Here is a 21,213-nt window from a genome sequence, read left to right on the forward strand (position 1 = left end):
ATTAGTTGCAGCTCTAAAGCAAGGAGAGGAGTCACTGGTACCTTTACTGGGATGGAACTGAAATCCCACCAGTGTTCAGCTGATTTTAAGAACTTTAAAGAAAAAGGAGATATTTCAGAATTTATTTCCTTAATGAGACTTGATTGTTTCACAACATAGCAGCAGGGTTATTTCGGCTATAGACTGAAAATTGAAAAAATCGAGTTAAAAGAAATAAAATCTGGTAAATACGTGTAGTACGCAGATCCAGCCTTGATGGATCATATCCGGGGTAAAGGTTGTAATCTTGTAACGTTTGATTCTACAAGCCATTTCCTCGTTGTTAGCATATTAGCATCAAGCTAACTACCTGCTCTCTTTGAAAATAGTTGACTTCTGTAATCTATTCAGACCCTTACTGCTGATATCAACACAGGCGTTTCTTCAACACAAGGATAAAGTCTCCCAAGGTCTTTGGCAGAGTGTAAGCTGAAAGTGAATGAGTGTTTTGCTGTTTTGAGTTGTTTTCTGTGTATAAGTGCCGTTTTGGTACGTTAGCTAACGAGTCGGGCGGCTAAGCTGGTAGCATCAAAAGGAAAGTGAAGTGACCCTGGGTTTTCATTTAAAGTTGTTTATTTAGTGTTCGTCAGGTTTCAGGGACAGGACACTTTCAGCCAGATGTTTTCTGTCTGGACTGAAGCTGTCGGTCAGTCGGTGGACCCTCGAGCTTCATCAGCTGATGTGTCAAAACAGAAATAATAGTGCAACTATTTCACACACAAAACGTATTTTTACATATTAAAGAACATGAGATGCGTACAAACTAACAGGACGGCGACACAGACATGATTGTGAAAACCTGTGTCGAAAATGCCACAATGAGTTATGGAGTATTTTCTTTTCATGTTACTTAATACCTCTACTTCACTACATTTATTTGACAGCATTAGTTACTTAAAAAAAATGAAAAATGAGATTATTGGATACAAAGCATATGAAATGCTTATAAAATATCAACAGAAAAAAGGGCGACTATTTTTTATAATGAACTAATCGTTTAATTAATTTTAATAGTCGAAAGATGTTTTATGTGGTACTATATCAGTCGCAGGGGCCATTATTCTGCACTTAGTTTTACTTAAATACTCAAGTACATTTAGCTGCTTATACTTAAATTACATTTTGAATATAGGATCTTTACTTATAATAGAGTATTTTTACAGTGTGTTTTACTTGGGTAAAGGATCTGAATACTTACCCCACCACTGATGAGTTTGTGTTGAAAAATTAAGTAAGGCTTGTAGTCAGTATCGACAGTAATACATACCCATTTTTAAATTTATACCCAAATCAGTTGTGTTCAATTGTGTGCCAAAAGCCTGCAGGTTATGTTGGAACAGAAACAGAAAATAAAGATTCTTCTACAGTTGTTGCGTACAGACTGTGGGAGAATATATCAGGACTTGATTTACAGTGATTTAAAGCTGAATTAGAATTAGACTGTTCCCGCTAGCAGATATTTTCAGATGAATAATGTCATAAATTCTTTAAGTTGATCAGTGACCACATGGTGCATAACTAGACCCAAGATAAAAGCTAACAACATGGTAATGTTTCTTGCTCACAGGTATATTTGTATCATTCGTTGAAATGCAAAGATTGTTCAAAATGCTTTTCATACAACACTGAATCATTTATCATTTTTAAGACTATAATAGTCTTAAATAATGGAAATAAAATGGGATAGATTAAGAAAGTTATAGTGCCATTTCAATGCAGAAATACACAATATAAAGTGGTGGCAAACCAATGCATTTTTAGCCATGCAAGTATAAAGAACATTCCTAGTAGTTCTAGGATACTTCATATGGATTAGGATTTTAAAAAAATCTTAACTCATGGTTCACTGAATAGGTTTTTATAGAGCTTTTGACTCCATCTCACATCTTCATTGGCAGATCTTATGATCAGGAACTTCAGTCATGTGATTACTGATGGTCATATATGGGGAAGAATGACTGAATCAAATCATGTCAAATCTCAACTATGACATTTGTTCTTCTGGCAGACCTGACATGGGTCATGATTTGGTCAAAAGGGCTGCTGAAGTGTTTTCTGGGAATTAACTTCTGTAGAATTTGCAGTTCATTTAGGCCCCAGGCAACAAAACAGCCACCTGCACAGCCTACAGTATACAGTCTCCACTAAAATGTGGAGTAACAGTGTAACATTTGCCACAGTTATGACACAGACGTTGAAGTGTTGGAGTCATGCAGCTGAGTCACACAGACCGTGAGATTTCATACCAGGAACACACAGCTGGAAGTGTGGCGGTGGTCAGCTAAAGAACAGCAGCTCCACGATGAAGCAGCAAAGACATGTCGGCCCTGAATGGGGCCGTCACCTCAGTAACAGTTTCACTGTTGATCGCATGTGAGCTTAGCGTAGGGCAAGATCTAGTTTTTTACTTATTCAGGTTTAAGGTTAAGGTTATTCAGGTCAGTTAGACCAGGTGCTGTGATGTAAAGGTCTGTCATTTCTGTTACCTTGAAACAAAACTCTCACATCTTTAACTGTCATGTCGTTACTTGGTTTTCCACAGGGTGTCAGGTCTGGTCCAGGGTTGTTGAACGGTTAATGCACAAAGTAAAGAGGCTGAAAATCGAAGACCAATCAGAAGACGGCCAGGAAAGGTATGGAAACTTTTTCACTCACAGTTGCCTGACCCACATTCATTCAGTTTTTATTTTCATTCATTTTTATAAATGAAAGATTTGAACTGAAATGTTTTTATTTCTTTTGCTGCCTTAAAAGATAAATTCTGTATTTTAGATTATACTCTGAAGGCCAGAAGTTGTTATTTGACACTGTTGTCCCTTTTAACTTTCAGTGATTAGAAAATGTATCAGTGTAATAAGATTTTATTAGCTTTTTGAAAAGTACAGAAAATAGACAACTACCTAAGAAAGAACTGATGAACTGTCAAAAAAATCATACATTTTCACATACATTTCTCTCAAGATGTTAACTACTTTACCAGACAACTAGATTTGATGATCAGATTAACATCAATCAATCCGTTGTCAGCTGAAATGTCTTTGGAGTTTTTTACCACTAGTACCTACCGGTATGGTGCAGCATGGGCCACGAATGCTTGTCACCAGTTTCACACTTGTTCAATGCTCAGAGACATTTATTAATGTGTCAACAAAGCCAAAAAGAAGAAGACTGCTTGTGAGCAATCATGGTTGTAAAATATATTATAATATTCATAAAAGTGGCTTTGAAAATGTTTTATGGGAAAATAAATGTGTCCCATACAAATGTATTAATCCTCAAGGATACAGTGCGTTTTGGTGTGAAACATTCAATGTAAACCTGTATGTTGAATGTAACTTGAAAGTAAACTTTTGCTTGTTTGAAGTGCAAAGTATTTTTATGCCATCTTCAGTCAAAAATACACCTGCATTCGTCACGTCGGAAATATACCTGTCTGATGAACTGATCAGTCTGAGGCTGTCCGCAGGGACAGAGAAGCACTGGCAGGTATGACGGGGGTGGACGAGCTCTCGGACAGCACGGAGGTGGTGGAGATGGAGGATGTGAATGCCACCGAGTTCCAGGTGGAGAAGCATACATGGGATGGCCTGCGGAAAATCATCCACAACAGCCGCAAGAACACCGGCGTGGTCATCAACAAGGCGCCGCATGACTTCCAGTTCATGCAGAAGGACGAGGCCAGCCCGCACTCTCACCGCATCTATTACCTCGGTGAGCTGGGGGAACTGAAACCAGGGATCTGTCACAGTTGTTGAAATATATTCATTTTCAGACAAATAATCCCACTTTTCTACAGTAAAGGTCAAACAAAGAGCAGAGATTAAATACTTTTAGCGGGCGTTGACTTGTTGACCCACAGATTCAGATGATTCTTTTCAGCCAGTTTGAAAGTTAGCATGCCTCTGTGAATAATCTGTGGATACAGCTGGTGAGTCAGAGTTGTCAGCCTGGAACTGTTTTCAAGCTCATTTGAAATCCAAAGATCTGCAGTGACTTGAGTCAATGTGTGCTGGAGGAAGAAATGAAACTCAGCTAAACTCATGTTGCTTCGTGGACGTATTTCTGCTTGTTTCTGGTGAAGCTGTAGTGCACAGAATTTTTGGAAAATGGTTCCAGTTATTTTCCTATCATATCTCAAGCAGTGTGTGATATTATCTCCTGAGCTATGGCAAGTTTTGTAATGTGCACTACATAGAGCCTGTAAAATCTGTAGTCATGGTAGCTCGCTTGTTCACTATACAAGCACTAAGCAGTCAGGCCAATTGTTGGTGGTTGCTGGTTTAAATTTATTTTTTAGACTTTGCTGCAGTTGTAGCCTTCAAACGGATACCATGTAACCTTTGGAAAACAAGTAGTAACACAATTTTCTTTTTGTAGATCAAAAGTTGAATTCATATCAAATAATAAAACACTGGTTCAGATCAACACACTCATGGATTTTGCTGCTTCAGCTTCACTTGGTCTGGTGTAACCGTTACATGTGGTGGCGAATGTAGGCAAACTTTAGATAAGTGACATTACTAAATTCACTTACTTTTCATGACTCTTCTCTACTTGAGTATAGTTATACTATGTTTAAACATCTACTATCATCCTGCAATTTCTAAAGCAAAAGTTTAGTCTTTAAAGCTTTTCCCCCAAATACTCTGCTTATTTGTTGTCGATTTGTTGATTCTCAAATATAACTACACCAGCTTGAGATATAATGGGAAAATCCAATGCAAACCACGTTAATACTTTTAAAAATGACTTATTAATGGGTGTATTTTTCTTACTCCTGTGGACTGCACAGTTACAGTAGTGTAATGTTTTATAGCAGAAAATGTTTCTGCTGTGTAAAACAGCTATGGTAAGCAGTTTCGTCAAGAATTAGAATGAAAAAGTTAATGGCTTTTTCTGAAAGCTGCAGGGTTCAACCATCAAAGCAAAAGCAAAACCAGAACCAGTTTTCAGATGCACCATTGCCAAACGTATGCCAAAATGCAAAACAGCCACCAGACAGGTTGAGCCTGAGGTTCACTTTACATGCAGCTGGTCATTAATCAAATTCTTCCCTACTATATTTTATAATCAAGGCAAGCATATTTTAAGTCTTCTGTAGTTGAACCTAAGTTCATCTACAACACGACAGGTCAACTTTACTTGGGATCACAGAATCTTTTTTTTCTCTTTCTGTTCTTACAGGAATGCCTTACGCCAGCAGGGACAACGCATTACTCTACTCAGACATTCCCAAGAAGGTCCGCAAAGATGCCCTGCTGGTTTTGTCATGGAAACAGCTGCTGGATCGCTTTCAGGTGAGGAGGAATATTAGTCCTCTTTCTCCACTCAGATCCTATTCCCACTAGATATTTAATTGTTTAGAGAGTGATTGTGAACCTTTTCCTCATAATGGCGTCTTTCTCCATGGAGCTTAAAGCTACTGTTGCAAATGTCCCCTTAAAGACAAAATATTGATAATATTGGGATTGATGTTTGTTGCTATCCAGCTGTTATACTGGGCTGTACTGATTTCATAAACAGAAGTTCTTAGGAGGAGATAAGTGGTTCTGTTTGTTAATATTTGGCTTTTCTCTCTTTTTAATTTAGTATGATAATGTTTTCTCACCGTTTGTTTGTTTTCCATGCCCTGAACAAACTGTCTTTGACCTTGACCTCGCTCGGCCAGAATTGTCACGTTGTGTGTCCTCCTGTCACCCATGACCTCAGGCCAGCCCACACCACGGGGGCTTCTCCCGGGAGGAGGAGCTACTGCGAGAGAGGAAGCGTTTGGGGGTGTCTGGCATAACTTCCTATGACTACCACCGACCCAGTGGCCTCTTCCTGTTCCAGGCCAACAGCAGTCTGTACTACTGCCGTGACGGTGGAAACAGCAGCTTCATTGTGAGTTAAAGGAAAGTTGAATAAGGCAGTCACAGAATGATTATTACAGATCTGCAGGTTTTGATAGGTTTGCTGATTAGGCCAGTGCTTCAACAATTCCCAGCCAGAGGGGGAGATTTCTGTCTTTTTAAAGTCACATTTGGGCCTCTATTTAGTTCCACTGTAAGGGTATAAATACTTATAGTTAAGATAAAAATTTGGCTGCACTCGTGCTCTGATCCATTGTACTCTGAACTTATTTCCAGCCCCCATGACCCTGCACAGGATAAGGCGGGATAGCCTAGAACCATGCGAATGTATCAGCATGGCTTTGTCTTATACCTGTTTATTATCAGTCCATATTAGCTTGATACAGATAGATCAGTTTGTATATTGTCTGCCAGAGATAATTTAGAAAACCCTGTTTCATTACTACAGTAGCAGGTTGTCCACCAGAGAGCACTGATAAGTTTATTTTTCATCTGCAAAATGTCTTTATCAATACTTTCATTATTGGTTGACTGTTAAATATCATTATAATTTTCAATGAATAGAGGATCACTCATCATTATGTTGAATCGTTACGTACATCATCATCATGTTAGAAAACATTTAGTTTTCACAAGATTCTTTTAAACTCTGAAACATCCATATCAGCCTCAAAAGTCCAGACTTGATCATCTTCTAGAATAGAAAATGAATAGATTGATGTCTTTTTTATGTCTTTGATCAGTGATAATGAAGTGTTGAACTACAGCAGCTGTGACCAGGTTCTTCTTTGTCCATTTGTGCATTCGTTGCAGACTTCTCCCATGAATCCTGTAGAGATCAAGAGCCAGAGTTCAGGCACACGCATGGACCCCAAGATCTGCCCGGGGGACCCCAACTTTATCGGCTTCATCAATAACAATGACATTTGGGTGACCAGCATCGAGACGGGTGAAGAGAGGAGGCTCACCTTCTGCCACAAAGGTCAGGAATGAAACGTGTTCACAGACTTGTTGGCGGTTCGCAGACTCAGTCTTACCTGGAACTCTGAATTTTCTTTTTAAATGTATCTGTGTTTTCATTTTAGGCATTGATAACCCAAAAGAGGACCCCAAATCTGCTGGTGTAGCCACTTTTGTCACACAGGAGGAGTTTGACCGCTTCACTGGATACTGGTGGTCACCAGCTGCTCGAGAAGGTGAGTTATACATTGTTGACTTAAGAGCAAGGCATCAAGCAGAATCGTAGTGTACAAAATGTTTTGGAAACAAACACAAATGGGGTCTTAACTTTGCCTGTGCAGTTTTTTTCCCAAAGACAAAGATTTCAAAATAACACCTGCATGCTTTACTGGTTGTCTCTCTGGCTCAGAATCAGATGGTGGTAAGACTTTACAGATTTTATACGAGGAGGTGGACGAGTCTGAGGTTGAGATCATCCATGTCCCGTCTCCGGCTCTGGAGGAGCGTAAAACAGATGTCTACAGATATCCACGTGCAGGTAGGCAGGCACTGAAAACTGTATTTGTGATGTATTTATATGTGATACACCTAGAGCTTCATGGTTTTGTCTGTGAGATGTGTGTATTATGTTTCAAAGAGCAGACATGTTTAATTAAAACCATACATATGTATATAGAGCTGCAACAATTTTCTGATTAATCGATTCATCAAGAAAAATAATCTGTGGATTCATCTTGAATGAAAATAACTATAAGTTGCAGCTATATATATATATATATTATATGTGTGCGCGTGTGTTTTTTTCTTGTGTCAGTAAACAATAATACTTAACTAACTAACTTGTGTTTACGTTAATAGTGTTTGACAATTCTTGTTCATATTTTGATACGTAACTCAGTTTTATTTATTTCCAGGCAGCAAGAATCCAGATATTACTCTCAAAATAGCAGAAATCAGGACAGATGATGCCGGCAAAGTGAGTGCTCATCCACAAAATATCCCAATATGTGATGATGCATTTATCCCGCCACAGTGAACAAACCGTCGAACCGCTGTAGTCAGCTTGGTGTTTTTTCTCCCTCAGATTGTCAGCACACAGGAAAAGGAGCTGCCTGTTCCCTTCACCAGCCTGTTCCCATGTGCTGAATACATCACCAGAGCTGGTTGGACAAAGGATGGCCGATAGTAAGTTTCTTCCCTAAGAGGTTGAAAAGAACAGATCATTCAGTCTATCGTTATAGAAGCACATCTCGTTGCCTTTAAACTTCACCAAGCTTCTGAAACTCCAAAACCTGGTAACACGTTTCCGTTCGTCTCTGTGCGTGTCAGTGCGTGGGCGGTCATGATGGAAAGGCGACAGCAGCGTCTCCAGTTGGTCCTGCTTCCTCCAGAGCTCTTTATCCCAGCAAATCAGGATGAGACCAGCAGACAAGAGAGTCTGGAGGCCCTCGGAGACACAGTCCAGCCCTTCATCATCTACCAAGAGACCAGCGACATCTGGATCAATGTGAGACTTAACACCACATCTGTCTCTAGATCTGTTAACATTGAATCTTAAAGGTTTCCCAGTTTAGTTTTCCCCTCATGTCTGACTCAAATTAGATCTTTTCATCTATTCCCACACAAACAAATTTGAGCAGCTGTAATGTTGTGTATCAGTCATTAGCTGTGGAAACTTTTCTGCTTACAATTTATGCAAAAAGATTTTTGTCTAGTGCAGTGAAAAAAAGAAAAAAAAACCAAAATTACTGTGTGTTTGTCCTACAGGTGCATGATATCTTCCATCCTTTCACCCAAACCAGTGATGATGAGATCAGCTTCATCACAGTAAATGAGTCTAAAACAGGCTTCTGCCACCTGTATAAGATCACCTCAGTGTTACAGCGGGGCAGCTATCACTGGGCCAAAGGCTACACACACTCTGAAGGTAACACTGTGGAGAACACAGGCGCGTGTCACAGATTCATTGTTGAGATGTATACAACAAATAAAAAGATGAAATAAAATATATAAACCCTGTAACTCAACCTCACCATCAAACCATTTTGTTTTCCGACATTTAATCGACAATTCTGTTTGTACAGTGGCATTTTTTGTTCCCTTTTTTTTTTGCTTGACGATTTAATTTTTATGTTCAGTTTAAGTTTAACATTGTAATATCAGAGTTTCAGTTTTGATTTATTATATTCATGTTGTGCCACAAAGATATTTTAAAAATTGTTTAAAATGTTTATAACACTCCATAATGTAGTTGTAAGGTATTTTATTAATAGTATTTGTCAGTAAATCTTCCACTAGGAAGATATATTTAAATTTTATGATTACAACTACATTATCTTGTGGTATAAACTATTTATGTATGTTTATATACTGCTTGTGAATGTTAACTAGGCGGACTTATAGAGTTACCAAAGCTGACTGGTCTTTCAGTTGATCCACTTACATCTTTGCTCCTCTATTTTCAGATGATTTCAAGTGTCCGGTCAAAGAGGAGGTGACGATAACCAGTGGGGAGTGGGAGGTGCTGGCAAATCATGGAGCAAAGGTAAAGCATTTTACTGTGTCACTGGTCCAGTGCTGTAGACTATGATTTAAATATTTTCATTAAAACAAGCTGCGCTGAACTTGTTTTTAGTACTATATAAAAGGATTTTGTAATCATGGTATGTTAATAGTGCTTTTTCAAATAGTGCTTAAAAACACATTCTTTTACAACCGATCAAGAAAAGTAGACATGAAATTAGACAGGATGAACAGTGAGACTAAAATAAATAAACAAACTAAGTTAAAAATAAAACAGTGGGCCTCATACAAGAAACCGTCATGCAGATTTGTTCTTAAGTGGCACGTACAAGAGAATTTGTGGCATTCACCAAATGTTCTCGGACAGATGTTTCTCTTAGGTACGAAAAAAATTCACGAGTGGTCCAGAGCGTATGAGTCATGAACATATAGACTTCCTTTCTTCACAGAGGGACAACACATCAGTCATCAGTTAGTCATCAGTCTGAAAGGAGCGATTAACAAAAAGTTTGTGCAGTAAAGAGAGTTTGGTGAATCTGACTTGGTGCGCTCGTATGAACAAACCTTTTAGGACCAGAATATGAAAACATTCTTGCATTAGGACTTTATTTTTCTCTCGTCTTTGTACTAACAAAACGTACCAACAGTTTTTCTCGCCCTGTGGTGTTTGGTGTAGCGTTCGTCCAGTCCTCAGATTTGGGTGGATGAGACGGCAAAGCTGGTTTACTTCCAGGGAACCAAAGACTCTCCTCTGGAGCATCATCTTTATGTGGTGAGCTACGACTCACCGGGTGAAATCGTCCGACTCACCAAACCGGGATTCTCCCACAGCTGCTCAGTGAGCCAGGTATCGAAACTCACACTCTTACAAGTACAACTCTTAAATTTTGAGCTAAAATAAAACTGTGCAAATCTACAGAGTACAAATGTTTTTTAATGTCAGATTAATTGTAAGTGATGCTGGCCAGAGTTAGCTTGTTTCCAAAAGTTGCAGCATTAAATTGTTGTATTTAGCAGCAGTAGCATATTTTATGCTTTTGTGGAGCTTGAAATCAGGATTTTACAGATACATCACTTGTATTGAAGCTGTATTGGAGCTGTTAATCATCACATATCAGTCGGTGTCATTCACCACTGATGTGATGGAAGCTCCTGTCTGACAGCTGCTGCAACACTGTCTGGAAAACCAAAGATAACTGACATAAAAACGTGCTAATTTCATTTGTATTCAAGTGTTTCCTTGCAGTGCAAATACTGTTTCGGAGACTGCTTCATTCCTGTACATGACAATTTTATTTTATTAAATTTTAGTGTCTTTAAATATGTAAATATAATTATAAAATTTTCTTTTCTTCCACACAGACCTTTGACATGTTTATCAGCCATTACAGTAGCTTGACCGCCGCACCCTGTGTGCACATCTTCAAGCTGATTGGCTCAGACAGCGACCCGCTACACAAAGAGCCGCAGTTCTGGGCGAGCATGATGGAGCCTGCTGGTACTGGACAGTTTGTTTATGACAGATGAATTGTCGTCTGGCAGCTGTGAGATTTTCTTAAGAAATTCTTTTCTTGTGTTTCTTGTGTCCGCTGTTTGTTTCCAGGTTTCCCATTTGACTACACTCCTCCAGAGATCTTCAGCTTCACAGGGAAGTCAGGCTTTGAGCTGTACGGCATGTTGTACAAACCGTACAACCTGGTCCCCGGCAGGAAGCATCCCACTGTCATCTTTGTTTACGGCGGTCCGCAGGTTTGATCTCTCCCACTTTAAAATCAGATTGATGTTGTGTCGCCTTAGAAGCTGTAGAACAATAAGGAATTTGCCTTTTTTGTGAACTTCTGTCAACTGAAGCAGAATTAACTTCAGATAACATGGTTTTGGTGATGGTTTATCACTTATTTTACAACAGCTGTTCAACACTGCATAACAATTAATCTGAATCTTTAATCTCCACTTGGTCTAGCTGCTGCTTGTTAACTGTCTTGCCTAGTGAAGACATACAAATAATTACTTTCATTGTTAAAAAAAGATTTCTACCACATTTGTCTGTAACTGCCCTGTTTTGTAAAATCTGTGATTGCTGTAGAGTCAGTGGTGAAAAGTAGTTAATTACATTTTCTCAACTACTGTACGTTAGTACTCCACTACATTGCACAGTAAAATATACATTTAAGTATTTGAAAAACTTCATTTTGAGAACTTTTAAGTTACTTTGCAGATTCAGATTAATACTACAAAATATAATCCACAAATAAAACTGACAAGCTACTGAGCAGTATGTAAAGAAATTACATGTAGCCCCACCTCTAACAGCTGCTACATAAGTAAACATAAAATAATTATAATCCAATAATATAGTATTTATTATTCTGAAATGATCACTTGTACTTTTGGTACTTCCAGTATATTTTGGTGCTTAAGTAAATTCAATAAAAGATATGACTGTGTCTGATGCCTTGATGCCATCGTTGTCAAAGTTGCTGTGACTGAAGTGGGTGATGGAAGGGGCTCAGTTTTTAACAACTTACATCACTGTAAACATGCTTGATTTTTTTCCTCCAGGTGCAGTTAGTGAATAACTCTTATAAAGGAGTGAAGTACCTGCGGTTGAGCACTCTGGCTTCTCTGGGCTACGCTGTGCTGGTCATCGATGGGCGGGGATCCTGTCAGCGAGGACTCCAGTTTGAAGGAGCTGTGAAGGACAAAATGGTATTTAATTTACTCAAGCATCCGTCTGTCTATCAGAGGAACTGTATAGTGATGAAGAGAGAGCAGCCCGCCCCTTCTGTTATTCAATAACTGCATGATAAATGGAAATTTAATAACTTGTGGGAACATATATGGTATAGTGACTCAATTTTTTTTAATACTTTCATCGAATTTGTGTTTGAGTTTGAGTTTTAGCATTTTTAAACATTGTTTTCGAGTGAGCGACCTCTGCTTTTACCTCCTTTTTCAACCAGGGTCAGGTGGAGATTGAAGACCAGGTGGAAGGTTTGCACTATGTAGCTGAAAAGTACAAGTTTGTGGACCTGAGTCGTGTTGCCATCCATGGCTGGTCGTATGGAGGCTTCCTCTCCCTCATGGGCCTGGTCCATAAACCTGACATCTTCAAGGTAAAAATCATGAACATTTACTCTGTTAATAGTGAGTTTACAGTTGGTGGCCAAGTAGGAGACTTCACATGGAGATTTAAAACATGTTTACAGATCCTTTAACGGCAGATTGGTTCATGAAAATATATGTACGAGATAATCCTGTGGAGACCTGTCAGACAGTAACAGCTACTTAAGTGACAGTTTCAGCTTCATTGAAAATTGCTTTTTTTGAAAAACTTTTATCTTCATAGTGTTTTTTCGTGTCGTCAGATTTGTTTGCATCAATTACTGTTACAGGCTCAAATGATTGATAATGAATATTTAAAGAAACAACTTAAAAAAAAAAACAAAAAAAAACAGTTTTAGTTTGTTTTGTTTTAGGTTGCCATTGCAGGAGCACCGGTGACATTGTGGATGGCCTATGACACCGGCTACACAGAGCGATATTTGGACACGCCTGAAAAAAACCAGAAGGGATACGAGGATTGTTCTGTCGCCCTGCATGTCAACAAACTCCCAAACGAGTGAGAGCTGTCATGTTTTAAAATACATACTTTCATATTAATGCTTTCAATTCATTGCCGTTCAGTTACTGTGTCTACCGAACAGCTATGAGCACCGCAATAGGAAAAAGATAAAGAAAAGCAATATTATACTGTACTTTCTATTATCCACGTCTGTTAGCGAACACGTCCGGTCTCAACGTAGTTGATTTTGCAGTCTGGCGCAGATGGTGGTTCGTCAGGAGGTGTAGTGTAGAAGTGTACGATTTGATTCTGACAGGCTTGGTGTTAGCTGTATTCACTTCTACATGTTTATATGTGAATGGAAGCAGAGAAACTAAGACCTCTATCTTTCCATCGAATACAGGCCCAACAGACTGCTGATCCTGCACGGGTTTCTAGATGAGAATGTGCACTTTTTCCACACCAACTTTCTGGTGTCTCAGCTCATCCGGGCAGGGAAACCATACAACCTGCAGGTAGGAGGATTTACTCACATACACTGATTTTAGTTGTAGACTCTGATATAGATGTGAACAAAATGTCTGAATGGGTTACTTCCATTCACTAAAGCAAGGGTGAAAACTTTTTTAGATGAGATGAGTATGAAACAACAAATCTAAAAGATAACTTGTCATATTGGGTCTTGTTCTTGTTTGGGACAGTGGCAGAGAGCAAGGTGCAACGTTTTAAGGTCAAAACTTCAGTGGTTTTACAAATGTTTCAATCCAAGATCCAAGTTTGGATATGATAGTTTCCTACCAGTCAAGAAAAGTACATCTACAACCCTGGATATTGTTGTTGCCTAAAAACTTAATGATAATTGCCTGTAGACAAGAAAAGAATCACATGATGCTTTTCTCCAGTCACCAGCATCATGCATCGTATTGTATGAAAAAAACAAAAAACAGATTGGAATTAAAAGTGAGGTGGAATAAAATGTGAAGTATTTGAAGTATCCAGCTGCTCCCACAATGACTGAAGATGTTTTTCGGTGGTTTCCTATTTTTCCAGGTTTATCCAAATGAGCGACACAGCATCCGATGTCCAGAGTCTGGAGAACATTATGAGATTACGCTGCTGCACTTCCTCCAGCAGAACCTCTGATAAGCCTTTCAACACACTGACCTTTCCTTCTTCGCTTCCTAACCCTCTTCTCTTTGTCTCCTCCTTCACATTCCTTCATTTATTTAAACCTGCATCACCTTCTCTTTCACTTGATTTTATTATATGCTGAATGCAGGCTATGCCAAACCTCATCACACCTCAAGAGTCGTTCATCAGTCTTATAGGTGCTGTAGCTTTTTAGCATCGATAAATCATCATGAGATTAATATTCACACGTTAGTGTAATTACCACAAATAACCGTCTCGTAGTCTTGAAGCTTGATTTTTACAGTTGAGGGGAAAACTGCCTCAAAACAAGCAGGGGGCGCCGTTTGCCCAGAACAAACATGGCTGAAGCTTTAACAGATTCTACGGTGGATAAGAAAAAAAACACCAAATCAAAATTTGAAAGTGATGAATACTGATGTTATAAAACGCTTCTTAATGCACCTTTAACAGAACAGAATTTTCCGCGATGCAAACATGGAGAAGTGGGCCTGCTGCGTCCAGTCTCTGGAAGCAATTTCAAGTGATTTAGCACTTATGCTCTTTCGTGCCATTCCCAACTCTTTTATTGTTCTCCTGTTTCCACAAATAAACACTGGAGTGAAGTTAGAAAATGTAAACCTCTATAAGATCATACAAACAAGATCTTAAACCCCTTCCCCTCTTTTTTGTGTTGCTTTGACTCCATGTTCTTGTGTGTGCTGTTTTATGTGGTGTGTCACTCTTTGGCAGATCTACAAAAAAAAGTTACTTGTCACATTTTATTGTGTATTATTCAAAAAATATTTTTATGGATTATTATGCATCCATAACTGGTGGAAATATGTAGTGACCTCTTGCTGACCTCTTCACACAATCGCTCGCTTTCATTTTGCGGGAGCTTCTTTTTCTTCTGCTGCTGAGGACTTTTGCACATATTACATATTTGCCTTGGTGCCAACAAACTCATCGACCAATGAGATGATGTTTGACCCAACTGTTGGCAGCCTGAGGTGCCTTGCAAGAGCTTAAGAGCACCTGCTCATATAGTTTATATCAGGGAATCTGTCTGAGGACCTATGACAATAAATTGCCTTGTTACATGTTTGTTGATGACCATCTGTGAGATGAGCTACCATCACCTGTACTCTCAGATACTGAAGAAATAAACAGAAGTGAACAATCTTTTTTCAAAGTCTTGTCACCAAACAAACTGTATTATTTTAAAAAACAATTTCAGTGGTAATTTTGTGAAAAAATAAAGCTGAAAAATTACAGGCTTGTGAGAGTTAAAGCAGTTTTAGCCTTATATGTTTTGGAGCAGAAGGATAAAACAGATTTGAATTAGAAAATAAACCTGTTTAATCAACCTCAATGTATAAGCCAGTATCGAAAACAAAGTTCAGATATTTTGTCAGGAAGAGTAAGACAGCCTAAGGGGGTTCCTCTCAACACAGACAAAACTAAAGTGTAGTCAGTTTTACCTCCATAACCCAAATTCATACATTCAGCTGAGGGGGCTTTACAGTCTGTGCCACATAGTTGCTCTCTTATCATCAGACCCCCAGATCAGAAAATAGCTCCTATTTCTTTGGTCTAAAATTACAGATCAAAGCAGCAGTAAGAATGAGAAAGAATTTGTTAGTCAGATATATGTTAACCATTTATAACAAGGTGAAAACCCGTTAAGAAATTAGGCTGTTTTATTTTGGAGAAAGATATGCTTTTGTCATTTCTCCAGCAGGGGGCAGTAGTGCCAAAGGGATCCTTTATGAAACTCATGAGACGTCAAAACAAAATTACAGTAAATGGAAAAAAAGTATTGGAAGCCATTGAGAGCCTTTGATTTAACTCTGCTAGATAATAGATGTCAAGCACATGAAGATACAAATTCTTATTAATTTAAGTACAACAAACACTGAAATTTGGTTTGTGTCATTTAGTTGTTTAATCGACACTAAAGATGTATGATGTTGAATTCAAATCTCACTGTTTAATTGTTGTTCAATTGCATCATTTGTGGAGAGAAATTTAAATGCAGCACACTGTGCCAGTTGACTTTATGGCTTTATTTTACAGGTCTGTAATTTCTTTATAACGTCTTTAAAGTTTCCTGGAAAGAACCGTGTGGTTTGGTGCTAATTACAGGAAAAATAGAGACAAAGTACTGACACCATTATTTCAGTTAGTTCAGTTAGTTGTGTTGAGTTTATTATTTAAAGTTTAAAAACTTTGTTTTCATCCACTTCATACAAATGAAATATAAAATGTTTAAAGTGTATAAATGTTGACAGTAAGAAATTATACACTATTTAAGTACAAAGCAATTAAAACACATACAACAGATATTACAAAATAAGACATAAAACCCTTATAAAGGCAAGAACTTTACAACTGTCAATATGACTGAGACAATAGTTGTCATATGGCATAGCATAGAAATAAATAAACATCAGGAGAGCTTGTTGATGTAGTTCAACATTTAAGTTATAAAACATTTGTTTTCTTTGGTTTTTTCCTGATGAACTTTTTTGAGACGGACTGAGCAGCTCATTGCTTTATTGTGACGGGTGCGATCTTCAGAAGCGTGGTCTTCAGAGAATTGTTTTGTCCCTTTAAGGACGTCCAAAACATTGCTTGTCTTCTGGACTTCTGTCTCCTGAGCAGGCTCGGCCTTCTGGGATATCTGCCGTTGAGGTTTGACTCACCACAGCTACTGAACCACCAACCACCTGTAACAAAAGAGTTTCCTTGTTAAAGCCACTGCTACTAACTTTTATTTTCATTTGAAAAGAGTAGAGAATTTTGTCTTCATGTGCTGAGGACAATGGGGAAGTGAGGAAATGTTTTGTGTTGTGTGATTTGGGTGATTTGACCCTTTTAGAGAAGCGGTTGTACCTGTGAGCAGCTCAGCACAGTTGACGTCTGCAGTGAGGTCATTGTCTCTGTCGGCTGTGGAGAAGGGACGACCAGAAGCTGCAGTGGTCATGATTTCCTCCTCAGCCCCAGATGATGTCTCCTGCTCCAGGTGGAGAGCGAACTTCTTCTCCTCTCCGTCAAGTTGGAATCGATAATGAGCCATGTGCTGCTCTCCCGCACGATCAGAGAGCTCCACCTGCAGGACATACTGGCCCTGTTTGGAGAGGGAGTGGATGTTCTCCAAGCCCAGCCAAAACTCACCTGAGGGACGACAAAAGTTCAGGTTAACATCTTTGTGACTGAGGTTTGATTTTTTATTCTTTTTATTTTAACATTTTAAGCAAACTGTACTCACCATTCAGGCTGCCAAAGCCTTTCTTGTAGCTCTCCCACAGCTGGTTGAAGTTCTGAGATCCATCTTGACGTTTCTGGATGATGGTCCATCCACCTTCTGCAGAGAGAGGAGAGGAAAGGTTGAGCCGAAGAGGACAAAACAGTATTTCACTAAAAAATACAGCAAATTTAACTCCATTTATAAGGCCACGAATCCTCTCTGAGACTCTGCTCTGTGCTCTGCTTATGTGCTGTTAAGTGTGTGTGTTTTTGGATAAAAAGCTGTGTAATGTGGTCTAATCTAATTAAAACCAGAGGTGTTCAGGCATCGTATCTGTTGACTCACCTGAAGTCATTTCACAGAGGACACTGAAGGGCTGGGAATTCTCGGGTTGGACTGTGTAGATGCCGCTGGCTCGCTGCCCTTGCACAAACAGATCATGACAATCTCTGGCCAAACCTGAGAAAACCAGAACACAGAAAAAAAGATCAGATCATTCAGTAAATCAAATCACTGAGGTTTTTGTTCACAGCTGCAGAATCTCAGTCCAGCTGCAGATATGCTGGAGTTTTCAATATTAATCATAATTTTCAGCTCTGTGCAACTCGAAAAAAAAAATACCTAGAGTTTAAAGTCTGCTAAGAGCAAAGCTTGCAGTGTCCTACAGACATACAGTACAGTGGGTGTGTTATTGAAGCTGCTGTCCTCATTTCCCTGATCTTTGGACTGTGTGAGCTGCTCAGCCACTGAGTCAAGTTTTTATAAATCAGGTGCAAAGGTGAAGTTTTTTTTTTTTGTTCTTATGTCACTGTACGTGCTTTTTATTCTTGGCTGACGCAAACCGAATGACATTTATTCAGGTTTTACAGCTGTTTTATCTAATGACCTATAGACTTTTTGTGTCTTTTTTTTTCAGGCATCTGTTGATTTGATGAGTTTGGGTTAAACCATTTGTGTTTCACCTCAAAATACTTTATGTTAACTATGAACCATGGTTGGTACAAGGTGTGTCCCTCACGGGATGGTTTGTTTTTGTTTGTGGGGCTCAATGCTAATAGAGGGATTCCCGGAGGAAATGAGGGCAAAGGTTACTTGCTCCTGGGTGATGGTTTAAGATCTGCTCTGAGGGGGAGATGAGCTTTAACTCAGCTGTTAATGTTTGCAGGGCAGCCTGAGATTTCAAACCTCTCACACTGGTCACTAATAAAAAGTCTTTTCAACATGATCATTATAAACTTTTTAAGACGAACAGTTTTCTTACCTGATGTGCCTTTGCTCTCCTCCGCCTCTCCTCTCAGTGCCCTCTCTTCATCTCTCCGTCTGTGTGATTTCACTCTTTTATGTGAAACCTGAAGGAATCACAGAGCAGAGTCCAGAAATCAGAACAGATCACTTCTGTTTCAAAACTGAAAAGCACAAACTGTATTCTTGTTAAAGTTACGGTAGTCTTACGGCTAGAGGCATCATCCTATATTTTTGTCCCCTCTTATCAGTACAGTCAGTGTTATATGAATATTATATATATGTCCACGCCGTGTAACTCACCTTGCTCTGCAGCGCTTGCAGGTGCAGACTCTGCTTCTCCAGTTTGCTTTGTTGCTGCTTGATTTTCTCCACCAGCTGGTCAATTCGTCTGTTCTGAGCTGCCACCAGCCTCTGGAAAGAGCAGGACAAACAACAAAACAAAACATCAGCTTCACAGCATCATTGTGTTCTCACAGCTTTGTCTCAAATGTAACATCTGTCTCTCTAGAATGGAGGATTTTGAAGTGCTGGTGGTTAAAAAACAAAAAAGAAAGAAGCTTTTTGTTTGATTGGTGTCTATTTTTCATTAAGTGTTGATTGATTTTTAAATCTAATTTTGTATTTAAACCTTTTAAATGATCTCTGATTTTGAAGAGTTTTTACCAGTCATCTCATTGTAGAAGAAAACCCACATTAGATCAATGTTTTCTGTTGGGGTGAAATAACAACATGAAAACAGTGTTTTCCCCTCACCTGGATAAATGGGATTCCTGAGTGATCGCTGTAGTTGCTGTCCAGTTTCGATCCTGTAAGCACTTCATCCACCTTCTCCTCCAGTCTGTCCATCCGGGAGCTGATGTCCTCGCTCTGCTTCTTCACCTCCTCCACCTTCACCCTCACCTCCTCAGCCAGCTCTACAGCCATCTTCTCCTTCCCCTCCACCTCTCCTCCTCTGGTCATGAGAGCTTCATTTTGCTCCTGCTGCTTCTTCTCCAGCTCGGCCATCGTGCTGTTGAAAGCTTTGAGTTTGGCGTTGATGTCTCTCATCTGAGCTTTGGTCTTGTCCACGTGCTCCTTAAGACCCTGGCCCAGCTGCAGGAGGCCATGAGCCACCACGTTCACGTCGTCCCAGGAGGCGTGCTTGTCCTGGCCTGGCAGAGCTCTTCTGTCAGTGGGGAAACCTGCTGCGACATGCACCAAAATGGTCAAGAGGAGGATGAGAAGCTGTGGCATCTTCATCTTTGTGTGTGCTGAGAGTCTGTGGTCTGCTGCGTTATGAAAGCTGGCTCTGATGTCGCTCTGTCTGTTGTGTGCTGCTGAAAGGCATTGTGAGGTTTTTATAGCTCAGTGCTGCAGCTGAGGTCTCCTCTGATTGGCTGCTTGAGCTTGGAGCTCAGGATTGGGGGGCGTGGAAAGTTTTTCGTTGTGGTAACCCTTCTGAGGACATGGACCATGATGCAATGAAAGGTCTGAATCACTGGTTAAACACTCACGCATACAGGGACGTGACATGGATTCAATTTTATTTTCAAAGCTCTGAGCTTTTCTAGTAAAGCCGCATCTGATTTTTATCCCAGTGATATAGTCTCTAGGATTTTTGTTGATAAAATGTTACCATAAATTTTATTTTCCAGCTCTGCGTCTTACAGTTGTTATTCATATACTATTATTATTCTCTGTAGGGCTGCAACCAATGAGTTTCATTACCAAATAATCTGCCTATTATATACTCAGTTAATCATTGTTTAATCTGTAAAACGCAAGAAGACACTAAAAGGAAAAATGTCCATGACAATGTTCAAGACCACAAAGTGATATCTTGAAAAAATCCAAAAATATTTAATTTACTACAATTTAAGAGCAAGAGAAGAGTTGAATTCTTACATTTGAGAAGCTGGAGCTGTCAAATATTTGACATTTTTCCTTTTTAAAATGATTTAATTGATCAACAAAATAGTTGCTGATAAATTTTCTTGTAATTAATTGAATAAATGTGCAGATTTAATGCTGTGTAACAGAATAATCCACAAGCTCAAAGGTTCCTTTAACTACATTTGACATTGTTCATATTGTTTGCATTAATTACAGACTATTATGGAATATACATCCAACTGCAGCATACAATTTCCATCCCCAGCACACTGTAGATAATGTTTCCTATATTTCAAATTTATTCTGGCAGATTTAAACAGATTTAACCCAATACTGAAAGATTTCAGTCTGCAAAATTATTGTGTGGAAATGCAGTCTGATGTTGTTGTTCGTCTCAGTGAGAGGAGCGAGCCGGTTGCTCAGTGTCTTCGGTATGAATCAGGAATGCTGCAGAATGTTCAGAGACGGAGTCACTGTGAGAAGTAGGGGAAAGTTCAACCCTCAGGCCTTTTTACACACTCATTCCTGACAACAAAATCCAACAGTCGCACATGCACACACACACACACCCCGACACAAGGCACGTGGTGTACTGATGAGGTGCAGATGACAAACACCGAATCACACACATACATGTTAGCAGCCCGTGACTTTGGTTGAGCTTTTTTTCAATATTTTACTTATTCTTCTAGAATAAATAGGTGAGATAAAAAACCTTACGTCAGACATATGAAGTGATAACTTCATTATTCACTTAATCAAACAATACAACAATA

The 21,213-nt window shown here is 39.2% G+C and overlaps 2 protein-coding genes across 3 annotated transcripts; one reads left to right on the forward strand and one right to left on the reverse strand.

The window, feature by feature from the left end:
- The first annotated feature begins 307 nt into the window (after positions 1-307).
- Positions 308-15,252, forward strand: LOC111217121 (dipeptidyl peptidase 9-like). 2 transcript variants are annotated; one of them, XM_022738888.1, is made up of 21 exons: positions 308-463; positions 2,582-2,672; positions 3,506-3,750; positions 5,224-5,336; positions 5,749-5,922; positions 6,705-6,873; positions 6,977-7,087; positions 7,261-7,389; positions 7,766-7,827; positions 7,936-8,036; positions 8,181-8,358; positions 8,619-8,778; positions 9,317-9,396; positions 10,051-10,221; positions 10,737-10,872; positions 10,978-11,123; positions 11,937-12,083; positions 12,338-12,490; positions 12,854-12,996; positions 13,343-13,454; positions 13,990-15,252. In XM_022738888.1, the coding sequence occupies exons 2-21, from the start codon at positions 2,617-2,619 to the stop codon at positions 14,080-14,082; spliced, it is 2,679 nt and encodes an 892-aa protein (XP_022594609.1). In that variant the 5' UTR covers positions 308-463; positions 2,582-2,616; the 3' UTR covers positions 14,083-15,252. The 2 variants fall into 2 exon arrangements, with proteins under 2 accessions (XP_022594609.1, XP_022594692.1); XM_022738971.1 differs by having other exon boundaries at positions 308-449.
- An 828-nt stretch (positions 15,253-16,080) lies between these two features.
- LOC111217267 (angiopoietin-related protein 4-like) lies at positions 16,081-19,877 on the reverse strand. The gene is made up of 7 exons (XM_022739087.1): positions 19,319-19,877; positions 18,866-18,976; positions 18,582-18,669; positions 17,666-17,779; positions 17,342-17,437; positions 16,966-17,247; positions 16,081-16,799 (listed from the first exon to the last, which is right to left on the reverse strand). Exons 1-7 carry the CDS (start codon positions 19,802-19,804, stop codon positions 16,618-16,620), a joined length of 1,359 nt encoding a protein of 452 aa, XP_022594808.1. The 5' UTR covers positions 19,805-19,877; the 3' UTR covers positions 16,081-16,617.
- Positions 19,878-21,213: the final 1,336 nt, after the last annotated feature.

This window comes from Seriola dumerili, unplaced genomic scaffold (genome assembly GCF_002260705.1).
Source record: "Seriola dumerili isolate Sdu_G_001 unplaced genomic scaffold, Sdu_1.0 BDQW01000002.1, whole genome shotgun sequence".
In the NCBI taxonomy this organism is placed as follows: domain Eukaryota; kingdom Metazoa; phylum Chordata; class Actinopteri; order Carangiformes; family Carangidae; genus Seriola; species Seriola dumerili.